The following is a 27,618-nucleotide window of genomic DNA, read 5'->3' on the forward strand; positions in this document are numbered from 1 at the left end:
TCCCAGCTACTCGGGAGGCTGAGACAGGAGAATCGCTAGAACCCAGGAGACGGAGGTTGCAGTGAGCTGAGATCGCGCCATTGCACTCCAGCCTGGGTGACAGAGTGAGACTCCATCTCAAAAAAAAAAAATTTCCCAGTATCAAGTGGACATATCAGAAATGGCACCCAGTTGAAAAGGCCTGCAAACAGCCCTCATTCTAAGGGATCCCATAGCTTGGTTTCCCCTTCCTGTAGCCATTCATATCCCACTGTGACACCTCGCTCCATCCATCACTGTGTACCAGCTGCACTATTATTTACTCAGTATTTTTTCCGAAGTGACTTATATCCCACTGAAATGTAGCCTGGCCCTAAGCAATAATATCTGTGAAATCACAGATTTGATTTGGTTTGGGTTTCTTTCTACTACACACTAAAATAAATATAACTTTGAAACTGCCATCTCCACATGATCTAAAATTATCTCACGGATCCTTAGTTGGAAACTCGGCACACTTTGAGAAACACTGTCTCTGGCTACACATCAAGTCACCATGCAGCATCCACAAAGTGCTTCCAGAGATTTTTTTTTTTTTTTTTTTTTTTTAGACGGAGTCTCGCTCTGTCGCCCAGGCTGGAGTGCAGTGGGGTGATCTTGGCTCACTGCAAGCTCCGCCTCCCGGGTTTACGCCATTCTCCTGCCTCAGCCTCCCGAGTAGCTGGGACTACAGGCGCCCGCCACCTCGCCGGCTAGGTTTTTGTATTTTTTAGTAGAGACAGGGTTTCACCGTGTTAGCCAGGATGGTCTCGATCTCCTGACCTCGTGATCCGCCCATCTCGGCCTCCCAAAGTGCTGGAATTATAGGCTTGAGCCACCGCGCCTGGCCGATTCTCTCTTTTTTTAATCCAGAAAATCAAACCTGAATTCTCTACTGACCACGTCCCCACAACGACAGAACATGGTACCTGGCGCGTGCCTGAATCTCTGGGAGATTAAGGGCATGGTAAAAGGAGAGGCAGGGGACTTCCCTGTAAGAAGCATCTGACAGCTGTCCCAGGACACTGCCTATCAAACCAGCAATAAGAGGAAAAGAAAAAGAAACAACTCATTCAATCTTAAAAACAAAATCCAAAAATGACAAACAGAATCAGAGGAAAAAAAAAAAAAACCCAAGAACCATGAGGTCAATGAAGGAAATGCAGAAAATCTTGCAATCTGCTGGGCGCGGTGGCTCACGCCTGTCATCCCAGCACTTTGCGAGGCCAAGGCGGGCAGATCACGAGGGTCAGGAGTTCCAGACCAGCCTGGCCAACATAGTGAAACCTCATCTCTACTAAAAATACAAAAATTAGCCTGGCACGGTGGCGGGCACCTGTCGTTCCAGCTACTTGGGAGGCTGAGGCAGGAGAATCGCTTGAACCTGGGAGTCGGAGGTTGCAGTGAGCCGAGATCGTGCCACTGCACTCCAGCCTGGGTGACACAGCAAGACGGTCTCAAAAAAAAAAAAAAAAGAAAGAAAGAAAAGAAAAGAAAAAAAGAAAGAAAGAAAGAAAAAATATTGCAAACCAAGATGAGTTGTAAAAGGGATGAAATAAGACTTCACACCTTCACCACTCTCTGCCGGTAATCTGAGCTGCACTTCACGCCTCTGCCACTCCCTGTCTCTAATTTGAGATGCAGGATTTGCACTGACCTGAACACTGAGCAGCCAGCCCTCTCCTCTCAGCACAGATACCATCTGAGAGGACTGTCCATCATCCATTTATGTACAGCAATTCCCAGAAAACAAGAGAGCAGGAAGTACAGGGTAGAACAAGGGGCATGGGAGGGATGCTCACAGTTCAGAGAGGTACGGATGCTACAGTCCAAGCCCAGTCAATGCCCTGGCTGCAGGGCATTGAGAAGAGATCCTGGGAACTGTGCGTTTTAATGTTCTCCATCAATTCAGAGTATCACAGAACCAGGTAGTAACGTGAGAGTTCACCAGGCAAAGGCCAATCAGAAAACAGAAACTGGACTGGGAGATGGGTGCATCATCGAACCCACAGGCAGGTAGCTGTGAGGGGGAGTCAACCTTCCCCAAAGCCGACAGTGTGCCAAGGCTGGTGACAGTTGATACTTTCTGTTGGTACATGTCACATTTATGTAGATCCTGCCATGTTCAAGAATGCATAAAGAAAGAGGGGAAATATGCAAAATCAGGGTGAGGAAACACCATCCTGAAAGCACAAAGGAAAAGCACGTCTCAGAAAATCATTCAGAAGAAAAACTGTCAGGAAACTGCCAGAATGTAAGAAACTGTGATTTCTTTGAAAGAGGAACAGCAAATAGTAACAGAAAAAAAAAAAAAAAAGCAGTTCATAAAAAGGATGACAAAGACGACAGTGGATGAGGTGAGGATTACGAAAAATTGCTCATTTAAATCCATGTTTAGTTGTAGTTGTGGATAACTGCAAATACAAACATTTAAATCAGTGACTTGAGGGGCTAACAGGAAAAGTGTCCCCAAATTGCAAAGGACAAAAAGCAAGGAAATCAAGAGTCTACATAACATACATGTTTAAGAAGTATTCCATTATTAAAGACAGAATAGGTTAAAATTAGTAACCAATTGCAATTAAAATAATCTATTAATAATAAAATTAATAATCAACTGCAAAAATAAAAAATCATGCATATAGGCCGGGTGCGGTGGCTCACACCTGTAATCCCAACACTTTGGGAGGCCGAAGTGGGGAGATCACTTGGGGTCAGAAGTTCAAGGCTAGGCTGGTGAACATGTTGAAACCCTGTCTCTATTAAAAATACAAAAATTAGCCAGGCATGGTGGTGCACACCTGTAATACCAGCTACTTGAGAGGCTGAGGCAGGAGAACTGCTTGAACCTGGGAGGCAGAGGTTGCAGTGAGTGGTGATCACGCCATTGCAACCTCACACCACTGCAATTGTGCCTGGGTGACAAAGCAGAACTTCGTCTCAGAAAAAAAAAAAAAAAAAAAAAAATCATCCATATAAACAGGCAAAAAGAGAAAGGGTTACCCAGGAAATCAGATTTTCCTCAGACTTTTCCTCTACCCTACTAATGGCTACAGAGCTCTTTCTACTAGAAGAAAAGCTCCATACAGCAGGGATTTTGTTTTGCTCCTTGCTCTATCATGGTACACATAGGGCCTGGCATCATCCCTTGGAAAGTGCTAAAAGACAAACCCCACTGAGTTTAAAGCTTCACTGGGTACAATCATTGTTATGTCCATTGCTGTGGGTATTCAATAAATATTTGTTGAAGCTAAACTGCAAATATGAATTTATATCCAAAACTTTGTAATTCAAGACATACAAATCCATCAAGTTGTAAGAGTATTTCATATGAAAGAAATAGGAAGGTTCTCTTAGAGGCATGCGAGTGAGGACACCACCCCCTTACCCTCCAGGCTCTGAGAGAGAAAATTAGGAAGATAACACAGCCATGGGGAAGTAATAATACAAATGCAATGCATGTGTAAGCCATTTCTTGCTCAGTATAGACAAACTCCCAGGGCAAAAATCCAGTGAACTGTGTGCTGCCTGGTGGATTTTCCAGCTCACTGGGGGTGAAAATTAGTGCCTGAGTATTTCATTCGCTTCCTTTTCTGCTCCTGTCCATCCCAGAACCAGGATACAAGTTTCTCCTACAAGGCCAGTGCAGATGAAACATTGGGCCATGTGTAAGGAGCACGCATAACTGATGTTCCCTTTCTGTCCAGGCACATGCCAACAATGGGGACTATTCAGGCTTTAGGGACACTGTGCTGGGAGGATCCACAAACAAGAAGTCTTTGTTTTTCGTCTCCACCAAAACAACACTGTGCTATGTAAGACACCACAGTGGCCATTTTCTTTGCCGTGGAACTTCAGTCTTGATTTTCTGCATGTTAAAAACTCATATTGAATGGACCAAGTCTTGTTTTCTTCCTTAAATTGGGTAAGACCAATAAACCACCCAGTGGCAATGCTTTCTGTCATCAAAACCCTCTTTATGTCATCCTCCAAGAGCTGTCCCTGCTTTAGAAATCAAAGTATGCGATATGATCTCAATATGGAAAATAGCAGTCCCTCACCAAAACGAAGTACTAAAGAAAGACACAAACACATTAACAAAGCTTATGTTTGTATTGGGGGATCCTCTGGTTGCTTCAATTCTATTTCTTTCACCAATTTAAAAATTTTACTTTATTTAAAAATATTTAAAAATAATTTTTTGATTTTAAAACGTGTTTTGAAATTACTTTTTTTTTTTGAGATGGAGTCTTGCTCTGTCGCCCAGGCTGGAGTACAATGGCGCGATCTCGGCTCACTGCAAGCTCTGCCTCCCGGGTTCACACCATTCTCCTGCCTCCTGCCTCAGCCTCCCGAGTAGCTGGGACTATAGGCGCCCACCACCGCGCCTGGCTAATTTTTTGTATTTTTAGTACAGACAGGGTTTCACTGTGTTAGCCAGGATGGTCTCCATCTCCTGAACTTGTGATCTGCCCACCTCGGCCTCCCAAAGCTCTGGGATTACAGGCGTGAGCCACCGCGCCCAGACTGAAATTACTTTCACAATCAGCAAGTCATCACATACAATCCTAAACATAATATATGATCCCAATTATGGAGAAAAATATACACAGCATAAGAAAGAATGCCCCTAATTATTTTCTTATTTCTGTTTTTCTGTATTTTCCATGTTTTCTATAAGGGGCATATTAATTTTTTTATTTTTTTTTGAGACGGAGTCTCGCTCTGTCACCCAGGCTGGAGTGCAGTGGCGCGATCTCGGCTCACTGCAAGCTCCACCTCCCAAGTTCACGCCATTCTCCTGCCTCAGCCTCCCGAGTAGCCGGGACTACAGGCGCCCGCCACCCCACCCGGCTAGTTTTTTGTATTTTTTAGTAGAGACGGGGTTTCACCGGGTTAGCCAGGATGGTCTCGATCTCCTGACCTTGTGATCCGCCCGTCTCGGCCTCCCAAGAGCATATTAATTTTAATGCCTTTTTAAAATTCTAAGCTTATTTTCTATTATCAGCTAGTACATGAATATCACCTTACTAAAAATATTTAAACAAGTCCAATAAAACCCTCCTTGACATATCCCATCACACCTGACATCCCCTAAAATGACCACTATTTATCAGGTAGAGTTTTAGGGTTTATTGTATTATCTTTCAAATGGCAAGACAGTTGGCGTGGGGGGGTTATCTTTAAGAAAACAAAGACAAAATGACTTTCTCAACCAATGCAAGGCTAACACAAAAATTAGAGACGGAAGGCACCTTAGTAATCATCTGATCACATCTCACCATTTTACAGATCGGCAAACGGAGGCCCGGAGACAGAGACTGGACACCGAGTCTCCCCAGTAGCCACACAGAGTCCTCTCCTTGTCCTCGGACTGCCCTAAACCTGGGTGCAGATGTCACCCCCATGACCAGAGGGCTAGCTCATGGTCAGATGGCACAGCAGAACCAAGGCCCCATTCAGGACCACTCCCCAGGCCGATCTCCACACTGCTAGGAAAGGTGACCCTCTCCGTCAGGCCCAGCTCTCTTCTGCTCAAGTACAAGCTACTTCCCGTCTGTTAGCAGCCAGGCAGACCTCATGAAAGGAAGGGCCCAGGGAGGAAACATCTGTGTATACAAGAGGGGTGAAGTCATAAGCCCTCTTGACTTTCCCTTTTGGCAAATCCTCTTCTGCCTAATTTTTCTTTCCCCTACATCATTGAGATGTAAAGCTCCATTCAAACAAGGGGGCCTGGAAGACTCCAGCAGCTTCTAGAAACCAAAACTTCCATTCTGCTACAGAGATTCTCAAAAGAAGGTATGTATTGTTGCACGGGGGTGTGGGCGGGGCTAAGAACAGAAGATATATGCCCCGCAAACCACTCAGTTGACCACAGACATCCATGTGTTTTCCCCCTAAACCCAGCTTCTGCCCTTCAGCCAAGCAGAGAGGAAGCTCAAATGCAGGTTCCACAGCCTCTCAGCCACATAACCTTGGCCAAGGCACTTCACCTCTACAAACCTCATCTTTCTTCTTTTCCACATAGGAAAACGCAGATGCCACCACCTACTTCGTAGAATTTTTGCAGGGATTAAATAAGAGAGTAGAAACAATGGTAGGTATATATCAGCTTCATCCCATACTTTCCCATCCCCTTGAGAAAAGCCATCAACTGAGGTCACCAACGCTGAGTCATTCGTGTTGCCGGGACTTTCCCAGCAGCCCGGCTAAACTCTCCAGAATGACACCTTCTAACCGTTCTGACATAGACTGAGCTAATGGAAAAAACGAGAGAAAGAGCACTTGAATGACAGGACTAGACATTCAAAGAACCGTCAGAATGGGTTCTCATCAATGGCTTCGTGGGCCTAGAGCCCTCCGAGTAAATACATTTGGAAAAGATGTGGTTTCTTGGCTCGCATGGACTGTCTGCTAAAGTAACTAAAACCATTTGACAGAGAGAAAGCTGAAGGAGACCCGCCAGTAAAACTCAGAGGGCGGAGAACACACGCCAAGTCCACCAGGGCTACAACCATGGAAAGCTGCTGGGGTAAATGAAAACAAGACCAAGAAACAAACATGGTCCTTGGCCAAGAACTGCAAACAAACCAGTGCAAGACCCTGGCAAACTTCTGAAAATGGTCACATATGCCTTCATCTGAACACTCTTGCCATGGGCAAGGACACTCCAAGAAAATATTGTACCCCAGATCGATCGCTCAAGCTCCCAGAAATGAGACAGGTTGGATAACAGGCAGGAAAAATGAGCTAAGTTCCCCTTCTTCCCCAGCATTGGATATACGCAAAATCAATTTCACTGCCTTTATCTCACCATTAGATCTTATCTTTTTGTTGTTTTTTAGTAGCTAAAGGACTACTGTGGACCAGTAACTTGATATACAGCAGTTTAGCTGACGCTTATAAAAAGCCTGGTAGGGAAGTCTTTATTTTCATTTTATAATTGGGCTAGCTTGAACCCAGTGGTCTGTCTCCAAAGCTAGTGCTAATTCCATCTCACCCCACACTGTCCCCCGATTCCTCCATCTACAATCATAGAAAGCTGATAGGCTGAATGAAAACGAGCCCTAGAAACAAACATGGTCCCTGACCAAGAACTGCAAAAGGCAGTTCCCAAAACCCTTTCCCATTGTACCTGAGGCTCCTCTGCGGTGTCTAGGAATCCAATATCCCAAGGCAAATCCTCCAGGGTGGAAGTTACAGTCGAAGCCATGACCTGCCAAGGTCTTGATCAATTGTCAAATTGATAATCAGGGAGAAGGTAACAGCAGATTGCCTGTGGGAAGCCTCATTAACTGGTGGGAGGGTCCCAACAGGAGAAACAGGACTAAGAGGGTGGGTAGGAAACGACCAAGAGAAGCATCTCCACAGCCAAGAGCCCTGACCAGCACCCCTGAGTGAAATGATACCCTAGAAGGATGCCAACTGAGTATCACACACTGCATAGCTGTGAGCAGTTTTTTCAGCTGGCAGGGCTGGGAGCCCCAGAAGGCAGCCCCTGTGCACTCACGCAGAACAAGTGGCACAGGCTGCCACAGGCTCCGTCCTCACCCTGACGCACTCACGCTCAGTCCCCAGAAAGCCCCTCCTGTGTAAGCTGAATTCTGGAAGCCTGGGTTCAACTCTCCAACCCAGAAGGGGAACCACCTTGCTCTGTCTAGTGGGCCAAGCTCCTCATTTTGGGGCTGTCTCCTGGGCAACTGAGCCCCCGCCCATGCCCAGCTTCTCCTCCCCTGTGCATAGCCACACCTCACCCCCACAGAGGCTCTCCTTTGGGTGGCCTGCGATGAGTGGCCTTCATCCCTTACGCATGGGAGCTCCTTGAGAATAACGTCCTACTCAAATCCATCCCCAGGCACAGAAAATGTACACAATAAACACACATTGGCTAGATGGAGTTCTTCCCGGTCTCTGAGTAGGGTTTTCGGCTCACCTAGAAAGCAGCTTTCTTACTTTCCTGGGGTCACCCAGGCACCAAGGCGAGGGAAGAGAGGGAACCCAGAAGGCAGAGACAAAAGCACTGCCCATACATTTATCTATTTTATCCTAGGAGGGGTCTGGGCTACTTAAATGCTCTCAGGAGTCCCCAAACCACAAATGAATAAAACGGACCAAGGGGAAAAGATCATCCATGGCTTTGCGGGCCTAGGGCCCTCCAAGTAAATACATTTAGAAAAGACGTGGTTTCTTGGCTCATGTGGACTGTCCACTAAAGTAACTAAAGCCATTAGAGAGAAAGCTGAAGGAGGCCAAGTGATCTTCTATGAAAACAGCAGTCTGAGTTACCAATGCTAGCTCTGAAATGTACATACGTGGCTGCCTCTTGCCTATATGATTTTAAAGAACTGGTATATTTTCACCCAAGGACCCCCAGCGCCTGAACACTTGGTCACCCTGGAGAAGCCCTTGTTTGTAGGGTCACATGCCACCGGCTCCATGGGAAGGGAGCCCAGGAACCATCTCTCTAGAACAGTAGAAGGCACCAGGCCTCTTCATCAACGTGGCATCTGTGGAGCCCACAGATGCAAGTGCTGAATCGTCTAGAAAAAAACAGGACTGAGATTTGCTGAGATCTCAGAATCTGGAAGAACTCCTCCAGCCCTCTCCACAGGTACCGACTCTGCCTGGAGGAGCACGGCAGTGAGATCCTTCTCTTTGGCTAGGGAGCCTCACCTCTCTCCCCCATGGGTCTTAAAAGGAGAGAAGAAAGTGACCATAACAGGTGCTGGCGTCCTATCCACCCCCTGAGCATCGGAGCGATGATTCTCAAGCTTCAGCACGCATCAGAAGGGCTGTTAGGACACGGTCTGCTGGGCCCACCCTGCGAGCTTCTGGATCCGTAGGTGTGGGTGCCCACCCAACTATCTGCATTTCTCACAAGCCCCCAACTGATACAGCTGCTGCACATGTAGGCACTCCACTTTGAGAATCACTGACTTCAAGAGAAAAACAAAGACGGTCTGTTCTAAATCGACCTCTGGACCTAGAAGATTAATCTTCAGGAAACATAAATTCACTTTCGGAAAGAAAGAGACTCTTTTAACTTTTTTTTTTTCTGAAAAGCATGGTCCTTTTACTTTTCTTCTTTTCATAGACATGGGTGCAGGGAATATTGCCTGCTTTCCCTAACCATAAGAAAAGGCATCCAAATGAAATGAATAATGGCAACTGTTCTGCTCTCAGCCTTAGCGCGGGTAACAGCAGCGATGGGTGCGGACTGCGCAAATTGGAAACCCACTACTTATCATCGGCGTATTGTTGCCAAGCAGGACGGCAGGCTCGGTGTTGCTAGAGCATCTCGTTTTTGCAAGACAAGCTGGAAATCTGGATGTTTAATGTAAAAGCTGCAGATTTTAAGATGTTGGCAACGAACTGAAACATTTTTTAAATCAAACCATGGGCAACCAAAAACAAAACAGTAACGCAAGAAAACCCCCATGATTCTGCATTTGATTTTGCATACCGGCTACCAGTGTGCAACCCCTGATTGTAACTGTCGGGGACCTTTATGAGCAGTCATTTGAAGACGGGGTTCCCTGGTTCTAATGAACTGAATACCACCATCTTAGACTAAAGTACCAATCAGCACATCTGCCCCATACCATAGATCCTTTTAGCCAGGACCTCTTACACACTGGTGGGTGCAGCTGGATGCCAGCTTCTGGGGGATCTGGGAACCCCTCCCAAGGGCTTGCGCATGTGTGGCCCGCTCCCACCCACCGGAGAACTGGGCTCCCTAAGCCTGGGCCCAACCTTCTTGGGAAAGGAAGCGCAAGACAAGATTCCCGAGGCAGTAAGGACCCTGGAAATCCTGTCCTCTTCAGTCTCTGGAAAGAGGAACAGCGTATCAGCCGAGAAGGTTTGGAAGTGGAGGCGGCGCGTGAGAAAGCTGGAACAGGTTAAGGAATGAGGCAAGCACCACCAGGAGAAAGCAATCGGGGCGACATCAACACATCAAACAGGTTGACAGAAGAACAGGAATTTGGGAACGGAGGAGGAAGCCAGCCAGGCACAGTGGCCTGGGGGAGGATAGAGGCCCATCCTCAGGTCTGAACGAGAAATGACACAGTCATTGTGGTGAGCAGAGAGACGCCCGTGGGTAGCAAGCCCAAGCACTGGAAGCTAGCACCTGGGAACACGGGCCATGGTGGGAAGGAAGGCTGGATCCACGCCTCGTGGGAGGTGGAAGGTATCCAAACCTGCAGAGGTAGGGAGAGTGGGAACGTGTGCTCTGGGGCCGCTGGGAAGACTGAACCGTGATGTGGCCATAGGCGTCCTCACTCTGCCCACAGGAACTGTCCCCTGGCCGACCTCAGACTCTGGCCACCTCCCTGTCCCCAGACCTCCCGCTTCCCAACTGGCTTGTTCGTCCCTGTCTGTACCACACTGCACATCAGCTTCCCAAAACAACGCTGCATCCTGATCCCCACTGAAAACCAGTCCCTTCCCTTTCCAGGTTGGCCAGGTTTTCCCCCACAAGGAAATCGGCAGCCACCTCCTGGAGACAGTCCAGGCCCATTCAGCCACCGCTGGAGGCCAGCAGTTTTCAAACTTTATTTTCCAAGTCTGATTCACAATAAAAAACACATTTTACTTCACAACTCAATACACAAAAACAAAACAGAAGTTTCATGGAAAAATGCTTGCCCTCGCCACACGTAACGCACGCCGATATTTTTCCGCTCTGGTTTTTTGTGCGGGTTGACACTGATCACTTGCACTATGTGGCTCATGATACATGGTTTGGAAAACACTGCTTTACCTGGTCCCAATCTCCGTTTTTAGAATCTCTTTTTTTTTTTTTAACCTCCGTCTCAATCAACAACCCCTATAAAGGATTCCTTCATGACACTTTCTTTGACCCACCAGGTAGAAGTGAATTATCCCCAATTCTGAATCTCCCAGTCCCTGCAGACTGTATATCATTCACAGGCACTTAGATGATAGTCATATAATTTTTCTCTTTTCTAGAACAGGGTCCAATGTCCGGGTGCAGTGGTTGATACCTATAATCCCAGCACTTTGAGAGGCCAGGGCAGGAGGATCACTTGAGTTAAGGAGTTTGACACCAGTCTGGGCAACACAGCGAGACCCCATTTCTGCAAAAAAATTTAAACATTAGCCAGGCATGGTAGTGCGTGCCTGCAGTCTCAGCTACTTGAGAGGCTGAGGTGGGAAGATTGCTTGAGCCCAGGAGTTCAAAACCAGCTTGGGCAACATAGTGACAAGCCTGTTTCTACAAAAACTTTTAAAATGAGCCAGGCATGATGGTGCACACCTGCAGTCCCAGCTACTCAGGAGGCCGAGGTGGGAGGATCGCTTGAGCCCAGAAATTCAAGGCTGCAGTGAACTATGAGTATGCCACTGCACTTCAGGCTGGGGAACAGAGTGAGACTCTGACTCTGGAAAAAATAAATAAATAAATAAATAAATAAATAAATAAATAATAAAGTAAATAAATAAATAAAAGAACAAGATCTCAGTCTTTGGCTCCAACACTTAAAATATCTGTCAAATGTTTGATGATATAGGGGAAGCCCGAATGACATATTCTGACAGCAATAAAATTGTACTACATTTCACACCATACTAATCAGAGGAGCTGTCTGAAGAAACCCCATCCTCAGACAACTCCTCTGACTGGGCCAGTGTTCTGATACCAGTGCCCCCCTCTCCCAGTCACAGGAGAACAGAGCTGTGGCCCGCTATGGTGGCATGCCTTCTAGTTTGCAATCCACTCTGCTCTTAGATACATCACACCCCTATCACAGTCCTCGATAGATTCACACCGGCCATAACACTGACTCATTGCAATGCCAGGGGAAGATATTTAGCACATCTTGAGGTTAGGTGGGGAAATGGAGCCTCAGAAAAGTTGACAAAATGGTCACACGGGTAGAAAGTGGCTGAATCCACCCAAATCCAAGTTTTATAGATTCAAACTTCCATGCTCTTTCCAGAGGCTGATCCAGATCGAGTTATACAATCCTGTGTTCATTACATGTCCCCGGCTTGCAAAACCAGAAAGGAACATCCGGGTGTGCGGGCCGCGTTGCACCCCCTTTCACTGTTGTGTACACCCACACACTGCCTGGTCCCATGACAGAATGTGCATAAACGTGGCATGTATGAGTAAGTCAGAAGATCGGTGTGGACCTGGTTTCCCGTCCCAATTTCCCAGAGCAGCTGTGTGACGTCTGGCAGAGCGTGTCACCTCTCTGAGCATCTCCCTCATCTAGAACCTGAGGGAGCTGTATCTGCTGGTTCCCAAGGACCTTTTCAGGCTTCTCCTGAGAATTCTACCACGCCACTTGGAGCCATGTGGCCTCTACAAAATCTAGCTCCACTGGGGAATTAAGAAAAGGCAGATTGAGGAGGAGATCCAAAATAGGAAACTGAGGTAAATCCCAGGAAATCAAGAAAAACTCACTTCCCACGGAGTTCATCTCAGATACATCCCCTGCCCAAGTGGCTTTCTCGTCTTTCCAGTTCCTTGGGTCACAGCGTGACCCAGGCTCACTGGAGGCATGAGGAGGACTGATACACGGGGAAACAGAAGAATCCCCCGAATCCCCCCAGAGCAGAGCCAAACCCAAGCCAAGCAAGAGGTCATCCAAGGAGGATTTCTCCTCCTGCAGGAGTGGCAGCTGCCTGGCGCTCAACCTGCTCCAATTAGCTTCGAGCATCTGCATCAAAGATAACTAGCAGCTCCCTGGTTCCAACTCACCTCAGCCTCGTGGTGTGTCCTTATGCAAATCTGACACGCTGGTCATTTTCTGCCACCATCCCCATATCCGCTGCTTCCCCGTGGCATCAGCTAATTCACTGTGCAAAGCAGCATTTATATATAGAAAGTTGCAGCCACGCAGGTTAGCATTAAAATAGAGATTTGACGTTGCCGTGGCAACCAAACAAATGATATTCAAAATGAAAGAGAAGTATTCTGCAATCGGAAAAGCATGTCCACAGCCTTCCAGGGCAGCTGGGCCCCTTCCCCCTGAGGGTGGGTGGGATGCCTCTGGAGAAGTGCCTGGTCCTGATGAACCTCCACCTCCCCATTAGGTCACCCCTCTGCTTTCAGCTGCAGCCATCATCCCCTGCACACGCTCCTTCCAGCCTGGAGTGGACCCGAGACCAAGACACTGAGAGAGTGTGATGATCCAACCAGGTAGAGCAATTTGCAAAAACTCTACTCCTTAAAGCGCCAAGGAGAAGCAACCCGTGGCCCTGGTGCTTTAGTAAGGCAGCTTCTGGAAACAAGGCTGGCCGCCTGCCACTGCCTGCCATAACGAAGAGTCAAGAGGCCACCAGCTAGCCAAGTGACACTGGGCAGACTTCTGTACCTCTCTGAGCTTCCAGCTTAAAATGAGCCGGGAGTGGGAGGAGGAAGCAGAAGCATAGGGTCTTAACCTCATGACTCCGGGATATGCAGCTTTTCCCCGCTACCACCACCTTCTTTTTCTACATTCCTCTTGGATATTGCTGAAGCCCCAGGGCCGGACAGAAGCTACTGATTCCCAGGTCTGACACATGGAATAACCCTGTCACTTTCCTTCTGTACACCTGGCCACCACCCAGAAAGCCCACAGCCCCCAAGACGAAATGTCTAGATTCCGGTCTTCAAGGAGCTCCTAACAAGGCTAGGGGCCTTGAACAAATCTGGGACCTTTCTGGGGCTCATTTCTATATGTCAAAATCAAGTGTGATCTAGAAAGACTTAAATTAAAAAGACTGCCAATACCAAGTGCCGGCAAGGATGCAGAGCAACTGGAATTCTCGTATGTTGCTCGTGGGAACACAAAATGGTACAGTCCTTCTGTAGGGCAGTGTGGCAGTTTCCTGTAACATTAAACACACATTTACCATGTGGCCCAGCAATGCCACATGTAGCCTGTGTTTCTAACCAGGGAAGACTTTGTGCCCCGTGAGGACATTTGGCAAGCCTTGTACACATTTACCGGTTGTCATGATGGTGGTGGGAGAGGCTGAGTGAGTGCATTAGCTCCCTGCAGAGACACCTGTTGTTTCCAAAGAGACACCTAGAACCAAGAGTACCTCTGACCTAAGCTGAGGGCCAGAGAAGGGCCTTGGCTGTGCAAATCCACTGAAGGGTCTGTAAATGGTCTCCCTCCTGACCCAGCCCAAGCTTCTAGGCCAAGACCAAAACCAACTATGCCAATCTGCTTCCCTCTCCTGGAGCAGTTCCCAAATCAAATGCAAACCTCATGGTTGCCCCACTGAACCCTGGAAGAACACAACTTCCTACTTACCCAGAACAACAACTTCAAAGCCACTTTGCATGGTTGCTGGCTCCGAAGCCACACAGAGATGACGGATTACAAGGAAGAAATCAGAACCATATGGATTTCATATTCAGCAAAATAAACAGAATTACAGCATCGGGGTTGGGCCCAAGAAACCAGGGGGCTGTGTGTTTGGCCCAGAGCCCGCGCTTGGTGGCCCCCAGCATGGGCTGGGCTCTCCCGGCCTCTCCTCCCCACCCATGACTCCCACAGACAGCGCCAGGGGCGTCCAGCCTGCTGTCTGCCCCTCCTTGCCAAGGCCCCAACGAGCAATCCTGCTTCGGCTGACATTTTTTGTGTTTTACGGAGGTTTTTTATATCCTCTTTTATGGCACAGTTGAAGATAGTTCAGCTTCTTTTTAGTTTCATCCAAAGATGCACACAAGCACCGACAGGAATGCTGTGTCGTTAATGACAGTGTGACGGCCCTGGAGCCTCTGGGGGGAAGCTATGGGAGGGGGCAGCTGTGGCACCCACCCCCTTTCAGGCCCCTGATTCATTTCTCCCACAGCGAACTGTGCTGGGCGTTCCCACTCCCAGCCTCCCTCTCAGCCCAGAACAGAGGAACTCTTTCCTCTCCCAGTTTCTAGGGGAACAATATGGCACTCCATGTGTAGCCCGTGTTTCTGAACCAGGTGCACTTTTGCCCCCGGGGGGGCCAATGGGGCAATATTTGATGACATTTACTAGCCAAGGATGCTGCTAAATGCTCGACAATGCACAGGACCACCGCCCACAACAAAACAATCATCCAGCCCAAAATGTCAACAGCAACATGGCCAAAAACCCTGGTATAGACACTGACCAGGCTTCAGTTGGTTCCCAGTGCCCCTGACCAAGGTGCATGTCCACGGAGGGATCAAGCTCAGGACTTTTAGAGATCACAGACAAGTTCTGATCTACATGAAGGAGGAATATTTACCATTCTGGTAATTACTTTAAAGCAAGCTCTAGGCTGGGCACAGCGGTTCATGATTGTAATCCCAGCACTTTGGGGGGCCAAGGCGGGTGGATCACTTGAGGTTAGGAGTTCAAGACCAGCCTGGCCAACATGGCAAAACCTCGTCTCTACTATAAATACACAAAACATTTGACATCCCTGAAGGAAGACAGCCTGCTGGGTGTCACTTGGCTACCTGGTGGCCTCTTGACTCTTCGTGATGGCAGGCAGTGGCGGAAGGCCAGCCTTGTTTCCAGAAATCAAGACGTCAGCTGGACACGGTGATGCACACGTGTAATCTTGGCAACTCAGGAGGCTGAGACATGAGAATCAGTTGAACCCGGGAGGTGGAGGCTGCAGTGAGCCGAGATTGCGTCACTGCACTCCAGCCTGGGAGACAGAGGGAGACTCAGTCTCAAAAATAAATAAAAAATAAAATAAAATAAATTCGACAACTGATTGGGATATCATTTGATCTTCCAATGATTCTCCATTGATATAGAGAAAAGATAAACTTTAAAAACATAAAATGCATCTTGCCTATAGAAACCACACGAACACAGTGGGCACAGATCATTTAAATCTTTTGATGTGAGTAACTTTAAATAACACAGCTAATTCTGCTTTGCTGGTGGGTTGCTTTTTGGTCTCAGAAATCCCTGAACCAGCAAATCAGGGCTGCTCGCATGCCTATGCTCTCCCTTTCCTTTCTTCTCTCCCCCAGGAGTGCTGAGCCACCGTTGGCTGACGCTAACTCCTAATGACCCAGCAGATCTCAGTTCCCACCGCAAATGCCCTTTCACCCCCCAGGATCCTGTGGGTAGCCGAGCAGTCCTGCACAATGTGGGTGAGGCCTGCAGTACCTGGAGCAGCCCAGGGGAAGGCGGGGACGTCCAGGGAGCTCCATCTACACTGTGCAGACATCAGGGGGCACACAGTAGGATGGACCCCTCCTGGACCCCTCCCCCCAGCAAAGGCAACCCTTGCCTCGCTCTGTGCTCCCATTTACCTGCTGCCTGGGCTTCCCAGAGTGGGCCAAGAAAGGGAAGCAGAGTGGCTCTGTGGTGGTTTCATGGGGTTTCCCCTAGAGGAACAGATAGGCAGAGCTTGCTAATGCCACTTCTTTGTCATTCTTGCAAAAGGAGTCCCTGCTCCCGCCTACCTCCATCAAAATAATAGGCAACAGTATGGTGGCACCCGGCACGTGTGTGTGTGTGTGTGTGTGTGTGTGTGTGTATGTGTGTGTGTGCGCACGCACATGATACTCACAAAGATGTCCCCATGTCCTACACCACAGGAGGGCCCCTGCCATCCTGCTCTCTCTGCTGAGGAAACCTCTTAATTAACTTCTCTGTTGCAATGATCCACCATTTTCTGCCAAAGCTACCACCTCTGCTCCAAAGCAGGGAAGCAGCAGCTCCAGCAAAGCCCTGACAAATCATCTGGGTTCTACAATTATGCTCATTTCAGAGAATGAATTCAAGGTTCGAACTGTTCGGCAGTTTGCCCCAGGCAAACGGGGGCAAAGTGCATACACCTGCAGCTAATAACAGCGGGGCCGAGATCAAGGTGTCAGGGTGAGGATCTCATCCAAGGTCACACTGCTAACAAGATATGACACCGAGAGCTAAGCCCTGCACATCTGGCTCTGGAACTCTTAACCCATCACCTCCACTCTAACCTGTTCACCACGGCAGCTTCCGGACCACCATCTAGTATGGTTCCACCGTGGGTCACCGTCCCTGGCCAAATGCTTCCTTCAAGACACTCAGGCCACGGGCTCCCCCTTGCACGGGTAGTGAGGGGGTCAGAGGAAGCGTCTTGTTTTTCATCCAGCCACAGCAGTTCCTTTGTTGCCTCAATGCCCCTAGTGAGTCACCTCCTCCAAAGGCCATTGCCAAAGAGAGCCCCATTTTAGCACGAGCGCTCGTCCCCACTTCCCTTTTCCATTTCCCAACACGGCCCTCACCACCTCGAACACGAGTCACATACATGCAACAGAAGTTCAAAGATGCTCTGATAATGTGATTTTTAAACACGCGGTCCCAGCGGCGGTGGCTGCTGCAGCTTCTTGGACCTCTCACTCAATCCCCTCCACCTTCTGGAGCCTCCCGGATCGACATCTTCATTTCCCGGGCTCCACAACACGCAGGGAGTGTGAGTCTGCTTTTCACACGTGGGAGTCTCGTGCCAGAGGCTGGGGCAGAGGGAAAGCGTCACAGCCTGATCTGGCATTTCCAAGCACAGCCTGGGGGGTCTGTGACCTGGAAAGCACAGCAGGTTCTCGTAGCACCTGTATGCTGTGTGGACCTGCCCAGCGGCCAGACACACCCCGGCTTCCGAAAGAAGCACCTTGATTTTTCTACTGTGGAAACACCTTTCCCCTTTCTCAGCCCTCCAGGTTTCTGGGGGTAAGTGGCTCCTGCCTGGCCAGTTAGCGCGTGCCCTCTCCCCAACCGCAGTACTAGTTCACGAATGCGCACGTTACCCATCTGGGGCCGGATACCTGGAATTTGGTTTTGGAATTACTGGGGACAGATGTATTACTATTAAAGGATGCAAGCCTGAAGCTGCCGATGGTCACGATGAAACCTTGCAGGAAGTCTCACTGAGAACGGAGTCAATGGAGAAGGAAAGGGGCTGATGAGGAAGAGAAGGAATCAGAGAGAAACATCAAACTGCTGACACTGTTTAAGCCACTTGATCAAACCATGCCTGAAGCCGAACTTCCTGGCACTGTTCCTTTTTTTGTTTGAAGCCAATTTGAGTGAGATTTCTTTTCACTGATCTCGCTCTGTCCACAGGCTAAAGTACAGCAGTGCAATCATAGCTCACTGCAGCCTCGAACTCCTAGGCTCAAGCAATCCTCCTACCTCCGCCTCTCAAGTATCTGGGACTACAGGGGAGTGCCACCACACCTAGTGAATTTATTATTTGTAGAGATGGGGGTCTCACTATGTTTCTGAGGCTGGTCTCAAACTCCTGGGCTCAAGTGATTCCCTGCCTCAGCCTCCCAAAGAGCTGGGATTACAGGCATAAGCCACCACACTTGGCCTGAGTAGGATTTCTGTAACATTTAATAGAAAGAGTCCCGGCTAACAGTTCCTTGGTAAAGGGCAAAGTATACAGATAGCAATCATCAAAGCTAAAGAATATAAAGCAGGGAGAATGTAGAGATTCGGTTCCTTTCTTGAGCCTGCACTGTGGGTAAGCTTCTCTTCCAAAGATATCTGCATTTCTAAAAACCTTCCTTTAGCCACTGTAACACGTGACCATAAACTTGGTGTCTTAAAGCAACAGAAATGTATTCTCTCACACTTCTGGATGCCAAACATTCAAAAATTAGTATCACTGAGCTGAAATCAAGGTATTGATAGGGCCATATCCCAGAGGGCCAAGGGGAGAATTCAGTCCTTGACTCTTCCAGCTCCTGGTAACCGCTGGCATTCCTCGGCTTGTGGCTGCATCACTCAAATCCCTACCTCCCCAATTATACCCTTTGTCTTCCGTCTATAGTTGAATCTCCTTCAGCTTCTCTCTTATAAAGATGCTTGTAATTGCATTTAGGGCTTACTCAGATAAGCCAGGAAAACCTTCTCAACTCAAGATCCTTCATTTCATTGTACCTGCAAAGACCTCTTTTCTAAATAAAATAACATTCCCAGGTTCTGCGGATGAGGACCTAGACATATCTTGGAGAGCCATTATCAGCTGCCCTCATCAGGCCAAGTCAGACCATGGATCAGAAACGTTGCTGTCAATACCTCTGATGCTTCCCCAGGTCCTCCTTGCTGGGACCTTGGGGCCAACTGTGCCAGTCACATAGCACTGGAAGAAGAAATAGCCAGAATGTTGGGCTGGACTCAGAGCGGAAGATATGCAAGAGCACAGAGTGCCAGGGAGGTTGAGCAGGATTGGGAGTCCCAAAGGTGGTCTATCCAGAGCTCAGGTTAGGGCTGTATGCTTGGGACCAAAATGTAACTTGACCTTGAAATAAGATTAAGGGAATTACAGTATACTCCTCTCTATACTCCTCTCTATACTCCCATTTCCCCAGTGACCAGATTGCTATGGGGTAGGCTAGGAAGGCACCATCTATAGTGGAAGTGGGAGGGAGAGGAAAGGAGGGATTGAGGAAGCACAAGACACTGTGACGAGGAGCCAAGGCCAGGCTAATCTGTTGCCCAGGCTGGAGTGCAATGGCACAATCTCGGCTCACCACAACCTCCGCCTCCTGGGTTCAAGTGAGTCTCCTGCCTCAGCCTCCTCAGTAGCTGGGATTACAGGCACGTGCCATCATGCCTGGCTAATTTTGCATTTTTAGTAGAGATGGGGTTTCTCCATGTTGGTTAGGCTGGTCTTGAACTCCCGACCTCAGGTGATCTACCGGCCTCAGCCTCCCAAACAGCTGGGATTACAGGCATGAGCCACCACGCCCGGCCTGGCCAGGCAATTTTTTTTTTTTTTTGCAGAGATGGACTCTCGCTATACTGCCCAGGCCGGTCTTGAACAGCTGGCCTCAGGCCATTCCCTCACCTCAGCCTCCCAAAGCACTGGGAATGCAGGTGTGAGCCACTGTGCCTGGCCTATACTGTCAATTTTGTAAAAACAGTTAACTATTTATTTCAAGGTCTATTAATTAGGAAAAAACATATAACTAGTTCAGAAAGCCTGAGATGTGGCTGTCATTCTGCAGGGCATCATGGCAGCCTTGCTCTGCTTGGACTGGCTCTGGGGGTCACTGAATTTTGGAGTCAGGGGGAGCCTTTCTAGGTCACCAAGTCCTGACAGTGTAGTGGTGAAGAGAGTGGACTTGGGAGCCAGACTGCCTGGGTTCAGATCCATGCTTTGCCAGGACAAGTTGCTTGATCTAGCTGGACTATCTCATATCAGCAATTCCCGCAAAGACAAAAAATAATAATGATGATATAAGTATGAATAAAAATACCAGTTACAAGGATCAAATGAGTTAATCATGTACCTAAAGCATTAAAAATTGGCCTCTCCTTGCTGACACTGCAGCCAAGTGATAGCTCCTTCTCCCAGCTCCATGGTTCTGCCATCCTATATAAAAGGTTCTGATGAAATCTGGGGGAGGGATGGGGTCAGGGGGAGTGGAGTTTCCAGCCCGCCACAGCGGAGTCTCCTCTGTCTTCCATTTTATCCCAACCCCCTTCACTTCTTCATGCAGACAAGAGGGTCACTTCTGAGCCTACTTCAGTCCTATTCCCCCGACCCGCTCTGGCTAGGGGGTAATCAGAAAGGAAAGCCAACAGGACCAATGCTGAATCCCTGCCTGGTGATTCACACAGAACAATCAGGCTGACCTTAAGTTAGGGATGTCTGCAAACACCTGTCCTAGTCCTCCTACACCATGACAGTTCTTTGAAAATACAGCCCGGACACTCTCCATATATGCTACCACCCAGCCCCAGCTCAGGGTGGGCCTGATTGGAGATCATTCACCATCTCCTGCAAGTCTAAAAGGAGGCTCAGACCGGGAGAAACAGATCCAGATTCATACATAACTGAATCAGGTCCTTCAGAGGCAAGTTGATATCAACATTCCTTAACCTTGACACTAACCACTGAGGTGTGGTCACTGTTACATTTTGTAAAGAATCGGGGTGCGGCATCTCTGATATTGCAGGTCCAAACCAATGGTCTCTACCTTGGTCATTCTCGAGAAAACCATCTTGGGATTGTGCTCTGTCCTTCAGAGGCTTAACACAAACCACACCTGAGACTTCACCACACATAAAAACTTCCCAATACTTCCTCCCAAACCTTTTAAGCTGCTTTGTACGAAGCACAGTGACATCACACAGCACCTCAAAGAAGGATAGGCACCCCCATATGCGCTTGATAGGCTGGCTCTTCCCAGAAACATCACCAGCTCCTTCAGGGCACTTCCCTAAGTTTGATTCTAGGAGAACTTTTGCGGAACCTTTGCTGGGAAGTCCCTGACCCATTGAGCCAGGATGACCCACTGACCCACATGAGGCCCTGGGTTTCCTTCCCTGACCTGAAGACAGAGGCAGGCTATGCTGGGAGTCCCCAAAACCACCCTCAGCTCTGACGATTCCCTAGAAGGACTCATGGGACTCAGCATATATTTTACTTGTGGTGAAGACTTACGGCCAGACACAGTAGCTCACACCTGTAATCCCAGCACTTTGGGAGGCTGAGGCAGGAGGATCGCTTGAGGCCAGGAGTTGAAGACCAGGCTAGACAACATAGCAAAATCCTGTCTCAAAAAACAAAACAAACAAACAAACAAAAACACACACACACACACACACACACACACACAAAATTAGCCAGGCATGGTAGCACACGCCTACAGTTCCAGCTTCTTGGGAGGCTGAGATGGGAGGATTGCTTGAGCCCAGGAGTTTGAGGCTGCAGTGAGCTAGGATCATACCACTGCACTCCAGCCTGGGTGACAGAGTGAGATCCGGTCTCTATTTTTTTTTTTAAAGGGTCTTAATACAGCAAAAGGATACAAAGCAAAATCAGTGAAGGGACACAGAAACTGCGACAAGGTCCCGAGAAAACCAGGTGCAAGTTCAGGAGTCCTCTCCCAGAGGAGTCACATAGGATGTGCCTAATTCCTCCAGCACTGAGTCCTGATAGCACGTGTAAAATACTGTCTAGCAGGTAAGCTCATTACAGACTCAGTGCCCAGGGTTTTGATTGGGAGCTGGTCATGTAGGCCCCCCCTGCCTAGCATAAACACAAACTGCAGACTCCCTGAAGACATCCAGGTATTCAGCACAAACCATATTACTTACACGAACAGTTTAGAGAAGAGCCACCCTTACTATTTAGGGAATAGTGGGAGCCCTTCCTAAACGCAAATTCCCAGACACCAGCCAAGGGCCCATATTGCAAGCAGGCCTTTCTAAGGAGGGCACCCCGGCCTGCTATGTTGACTCTCTCTGCACCATGCCCATGGAATGTTTAATTGAAGGGATATCCCCTTCGGTCTTCGAATCCTGCCACTAAATCCTTGACAGGGGACAAGCCTCTCAAACACTAGTGTGGACAGAGCTCATTCCCTCACAAAGCCTCCTCTTCCACGTTGGCCTGTGATCCTTGCTAGCCCAGGAACACCAGCCTCTGAGTTCAGTATTTCATGCCAATAAACACTTCACATAATAACCACCACTACTCTGATGCTGGCTCAGGCCCTGCGCCAAACACATGACAAGCATGAGCTCATTTAATATTAATGTTTTATGATGGAGTCAACTATGCCTTAGAGACGCAAAGCGACTTGCCCAAGGTCACAGTGTTAATGGGTTTGAACTCTGGTCCATTTGACCCCATAGCCGGAGACCACGAACCCCCCACACCCAGCATCTCCTGGGAGCCGATCTTTCACTGATCACCATGATGATTTTCAGCATACTCTCCTACCACTTTTTCCTCTTATTTGCTAATAATTTTTAAGGTGACTCACTTTTCTCTTTTAAAAATCGCACTGAACAGAAAATTTATGTGAGTCTCTGAATGGAAAACTAGTGACATTTGCCAGAAATCTATAATAACCATAAAAATAACCACAACAAAAATCAAGCAATGTTATTCAGTCTTTGCTGGATACCGCTACCTGCTGAGGCCTGCCCTCGCCCGGCACCTCCCAAAACTTTCTCCTCAGTGTCATCAGAAGCAAGGAGAGAACTGCAAAAGGAATGCCCTTCTCTTGATATGGTTCACTGGTACTGAAAAAGTCTCGTCCATAGACCATCTAAACCCATCTTGGCACAGCACCTTGGGAAATGCTATACTAGACCATAGGCTCTAGATGACCTGCCCTGTTGGGCTCACTAGTCTCAGCAGGGACTCCTGGTTTTCTATGCACCCCACTCCTCCATCCCCAGTCTTGAGGTTTGTTCCACCTCCTTCCTCTCTCATTCACTCTCATTTATTCTCCAACTTTTGTGGCCACTAAGTCCTGAGAATCATCCAGCCACCAGCCCGGGTCAGCTGCCCAGCCTCCCAGCCCAGCTCTCCCTTCATTCTCTCTCTTCATTCTCTTTTTTTTTTTTTCCAATTATTTTTTGGAGAGGGAGTCTCGCTCTGTCACCCAGGCTGGAGTGCAGTGGCACGATCTCAGCTCACTGCAACCTGCGCCTCCTGGGTTCAGGCGATTCTCCTGCCTCAGCCTCCAGTGTAGCTGGGACTACAGGCCTGCGCCACCATGCCTGGCTAATTTTTGTATTGTTAGTAGAGATGGAGTTTCACCATGTTGGCCAGGCTGGTCTTGAACTCCTGACCTCAAGTCATATGCCCGCTTCAGCTTCCCAAAGTGCTGGGATTACAGGTGTGAGCCACCATGCCCAGCCTCCCTTCGTTCTTCTTTCTGTTTTCATGGGCTCTGCTCAGCTTACCAGGCTACTGGCCTGGCCTTGCAGAGAGAAAATGCCAGCAAAGATGCTGTCCCTCCTGCCCTATTCTAAAATCTAGGGTCTAGGGAGAGAGGGGCAGAGGCAGAATGGGGACATCACAACCTAGGGGACAGAGTTTGGGATGGGGGCGAAGGAAGAGCATACAGAGAGCAGAAGTCGGAAATGTGCTATTCGGTTGGTGCAAAAGTAATTGCGTTTTTTGCCATTAAAAAATGGACTAAATCACAATTACTTTTGCACCAACCTATTTCTCTAGAAACCAGGGACTCCCACATCCCCATCCCTGTCTGACTCCTACGCAATCCTCTGGCCTAGCATCTGGAACACCCGCTCAGCCCAATTATGAACTCAAAGGAGCCACCTGACTGGGTCAGAGGGTCCCACACAGAAGCCCATTGGTGGGGTGTTCCCAGCCAGCAGGACCCCAAAGAACTCCAGGCAGAGAGATCCAGTGAGGCGACTTAAGAGCTCAGGCTCATGAGGCAAACAGAGCTGTGTTCGAGTCCCGACTCCACCATCCCCCTTGGGCAAGTGGCTTTTCCACATCTGAGAAATAGGACCAAAAATATTACAAACCACGCAGGGTTGTTGTGGGAAGATGCGAATCACTCTGGGTCTGTGCCCAGGATACATTATTTCCCCCAGAGCTGGCTGTGGGACTGGGGCTACAAGAACAAGAACAGAAAATGGGTGAGGGCAAAGTACAAGCATAGTCACCCCCGTGTCACGGAGAACAGCCAGACATGAAGTGGTGGGTGCAATCGGAGGCAGAGTCAGACAGCCGAGGGCTCACCTGCAGAGCAGAGGCTGCTTACGGGGCCATTGGATGTGCTTTGCTTGACCTGCAGACCTTTTAAAAAAATGTTTGACTTGGCCGGGCGCGGTGGCTCAAGCCTGTAATCCCAGCACTTTGGGAGGCCGAGACGGGTGGATCACGAGGTCAGGAGATCGAGACCATCCTGGCTGACACAGTGAAACCCCGTCTCTACTAAAAAAATACAAAAAACTAGCCGGGCGAGGTGGCGGGTGACTATAGTCCCAGCTACTCGGGAGGCTGAGGCAGGAGAATGGCATAAACCCGGGAGGCGGAGCTTGCAGTGAGCTGAGATCCGGCCACTGCACTCCAACCTGGGCGACAGAGCGAGACTCTGTCTCAACAACAACAAAAAAAAGTTTGACTTATCTTCAAGCATACAAAAACCAGGGAAAGGTCTTGTGAAAAAATAAAAAGGCCAGGCACAGTGGCTCACACCTATAATCCCAGCACTTTAGGAGGCCAAGGCAGGCAGATCACCTGAGGTCAGGAGTTCAAGACCAGCCTTGCCAACATGGTGAAAGCCCTTCTAATAACAATAATTAAAAAAATACAAAAATTAGCTGGGCATGGTGGCACGTGCCTGTAATCCCAGCTACCTGGGAGGCTGAAGCAGGAGAATCGCTGGAACCCAGGAGGCAGGGGCTGCAGTGAGCCAAGATCGCGCCACTGAACTCCAGCTTGGGCAACAGAGTGAGACTCCATTTCAAGGGAAAAAAAAAAAAGAGAAAAAAATAAAGACTTCAGTTGTCTCTTGAAAACTCAGGTGGGCCATACTGCAGGTGCTATCGACAGAATGAGGAGAAATGCTGCCATGTTTTCCACCATTCTCTTTCACAGCGGTCTGCAACCCTGGCTGCCCATGAGAATCACCCGAGAGCTTAGAAATGCCCTAGGAAGCCCCTGTCCCATTAAATCAGGATGCCTAGGGCTGGAGGTGGGGGGCTGATCTGAAGTCATTGGCCCTGAAGAAGCACCTCTACCTGCCTCACTCAGTGCTATTACCTGCCCGGCCCAGACACTACCTGCCCCGATAGCCAGTTCAGGCAAGATTCAGGAATAAGGAAAGACTGGGGCCCCAGAAGACAAACCCAGCACACAGGCCCCTGCTGGCAGCCCCAGCTTTAACTTAGTCCACGCCACAATCTCTTCACTGGAGGGGATGAAGAGCTGGCTTGGCGTCCCCGTTCCCCTCCCCCAGCCTTCGCCCATGGCTGCATTACCTCTATCCACCTTGGGAAGGACAAAGTCCCTGAAGGCCAAGACTATGTATGGAGAAGAGCCAAGGCAGGCATCCCATGCCCCAGGCCTGGGGACAGCCTCGAAGGGCATTCAAGTTCCAGGTTCTCCTGCTGTCTAACAGATGCTTCTGCCTTCAAATATGCTTTCTGTAAAACCCTCGAGCCACACCATCAGCTTAGAAACCCCCGGTTCCATCCCTCTCTGATGGAAGCATCTGTCCACAAGCCTTCCCTGATCCACAGGAGTCAATATAAATGTAAGGTAAAGAACACACCAGACGGCTTGCCAGCGCCGTTTCCGAGATGTGATGGGGAGAGAGGCTGGGGAAGTGCCGGCGCCCGTGGTCTGTCTGGCCCCAGGATTGGTACATTAGTGATTTATCTGCAATTTGGGGTATTACCCACTGGTTTTGTGCCATTTCTCTAAAAACGGGGAACTAATAAAAAAAAAAAGAAAGAAAGAAAGTGGCTTCATCGCTGCCAGCCCCATTCCATCATTCTAAGTATATGGAGTGAAGTGGTCTATGTCTAATCCAGGGCAGGCGGCACGACGGAAATAGAAAAGGTGGCCTTCCCCGGCCCAGGACCAGAGTGACAGCAAGGCAAAGGCTCACCGGAATGAGGCAAGGAAATGAGATTTTGATTGCATACATAAAGCGTGGCACTGCCAGAGAACAGTGACAAGTGACATGTGAATCGCACAGATGAGGGCTTCCCAGGACTCAACGTGTCCCAACAGGCCGCGTGGCTCAGCCTGAGAAACAAGAAAATGAGGGCAGATGTAATCACTATGCAGGTACCTCAGCAAACGAATTCTACCCCAGAGGCTCTGACACAGCTGGAGACAGGCCTGTTTCAGGATGCACAGTTTAAGGTCAAGGGGCACCCCTCCCCAGCCGGTGCAAGCTTGGATCCTTCCCACTCCCTGGTAACAATCCTGGAAGTCAGAGCACAGGACTTATTCTCCGAGCACAGGATCATTGTGCTGTCCTCAAGCACCTGGGGAGAGTAGGCGACAGTGTACACCTTGCTACTGAACACCTTGCTGTTATATAAGACATGGTCCATAGACCAGCAACACTGAGCTTGTTAGAAACACAGCATCTGCGGCACCCCCCAGACCTCCTACATCAGACTAGTTTAACAAGCGCCCCAGGTGAATCGTGCGCACATTAATGTTTGAGCAGCACTAATTTAAAGCTTATGAGCTATTTTACCAGTGCACAAGGGAATTTCAAGGTACTACTAGGTACTGATCAGGCGTGTGACAGCTACACGGGCGCTTGAGGAATTTCGAGACAGTTTCAGACAAGGCATCTCACCCTGACTTTTTTCTCAATTGAATTCAAGGCTGCAGCTACTTCCTCAGTTCTCTAACTCACTTATCAACCAAGGCGATCTCAGATGAAAATGTTTTCCCATAGCCATTGAGCCTGGCAGAGTAACATCTCAGGATGTATTTATCCACCCGTTTACTTATTTATCGGTGCTTCACGCTTACTCAAACATTTATTGGGCACCTACTATATGTCAGGCGCTGAGAATATGCAGATGAATGACCCCAGCCCTGTCCCAGGCAGAGCTTACGTTCTGGAAGAGAGAAAGATGGCAGGCAGCCACGCAGCAGTCTGATGGACATACGCAACGATAACAGGAGAAAGCAGGAGCTGAGAAAGCAGTGGGCGTCCAGAAAGTTCCTGAGATGGGGGGTGCTGCCCAAAGGTCATTGTAAGGACAGGCTCTCTCTTTGCCAGGCTTTTCTCTGCTTTTCTTGCTCCCTCCCATCTTACTTTCTGTTGGATTGATTGCATTTTATTTATTCCCCCTCCCTCTACACACTTTGCATTTATAGAGTCTATTTATACTACTTAGGTGGTTACACTGACAT

General features: G+C 48.8%; 1 protein-coding gene across 6 annotated transcripts in view; it reads right to left on the reverse strand.

Annotated features, from left to right (window-relative positions):
• GAS7 (growth arrest specific 7) overlaps positions 1 to 27,618 on the reverse strand; it is a 289,491-nt gene that overhangs the window by 133,811 nt on the left and 128,062 nt on the right. Inside the window, exon 1 of one of the 6 annotated variants that reach the window (XM_028836016.2) lies at positions 12,746 to 12,847. The exons of 3 other annotated variants lie outside the window; for them this stretch is intronic. Coding sequence is in view for 2 of the 3 variants with exons in the window: in XM_077970361.1 (XP_077826487.1) it covers positions 5,301 to 5,426 (126 nt within the window). In the remaining variant the exon portion in view is untranslated. Of the gene's footprint in view, positions 1 to 5,300; positions 5,578 to 7,153; positions 7,573 to 12,745; positions 12,848 to 27,618 lie in introns of those variants that run through there. 2 more of the 6 variants (XM_077970363.1, XM_077970361.1) reach the window with 2 other exon arrangements.

The sequence above is a fragment of the Macaca mulatta genome, chromosome 16 (assembly GCF_049350105.2).
Source record: "Macaca mulatta isolate MMU2019108-1 chromosome 16, T2T-MMU8v2.0, whole genome shotgun sequence".
NCBI lineage: Eukaryota > Metazoa > Chordata > Mammalia > Primates > Cercopithecidae > Macaca > Macaca mulatta.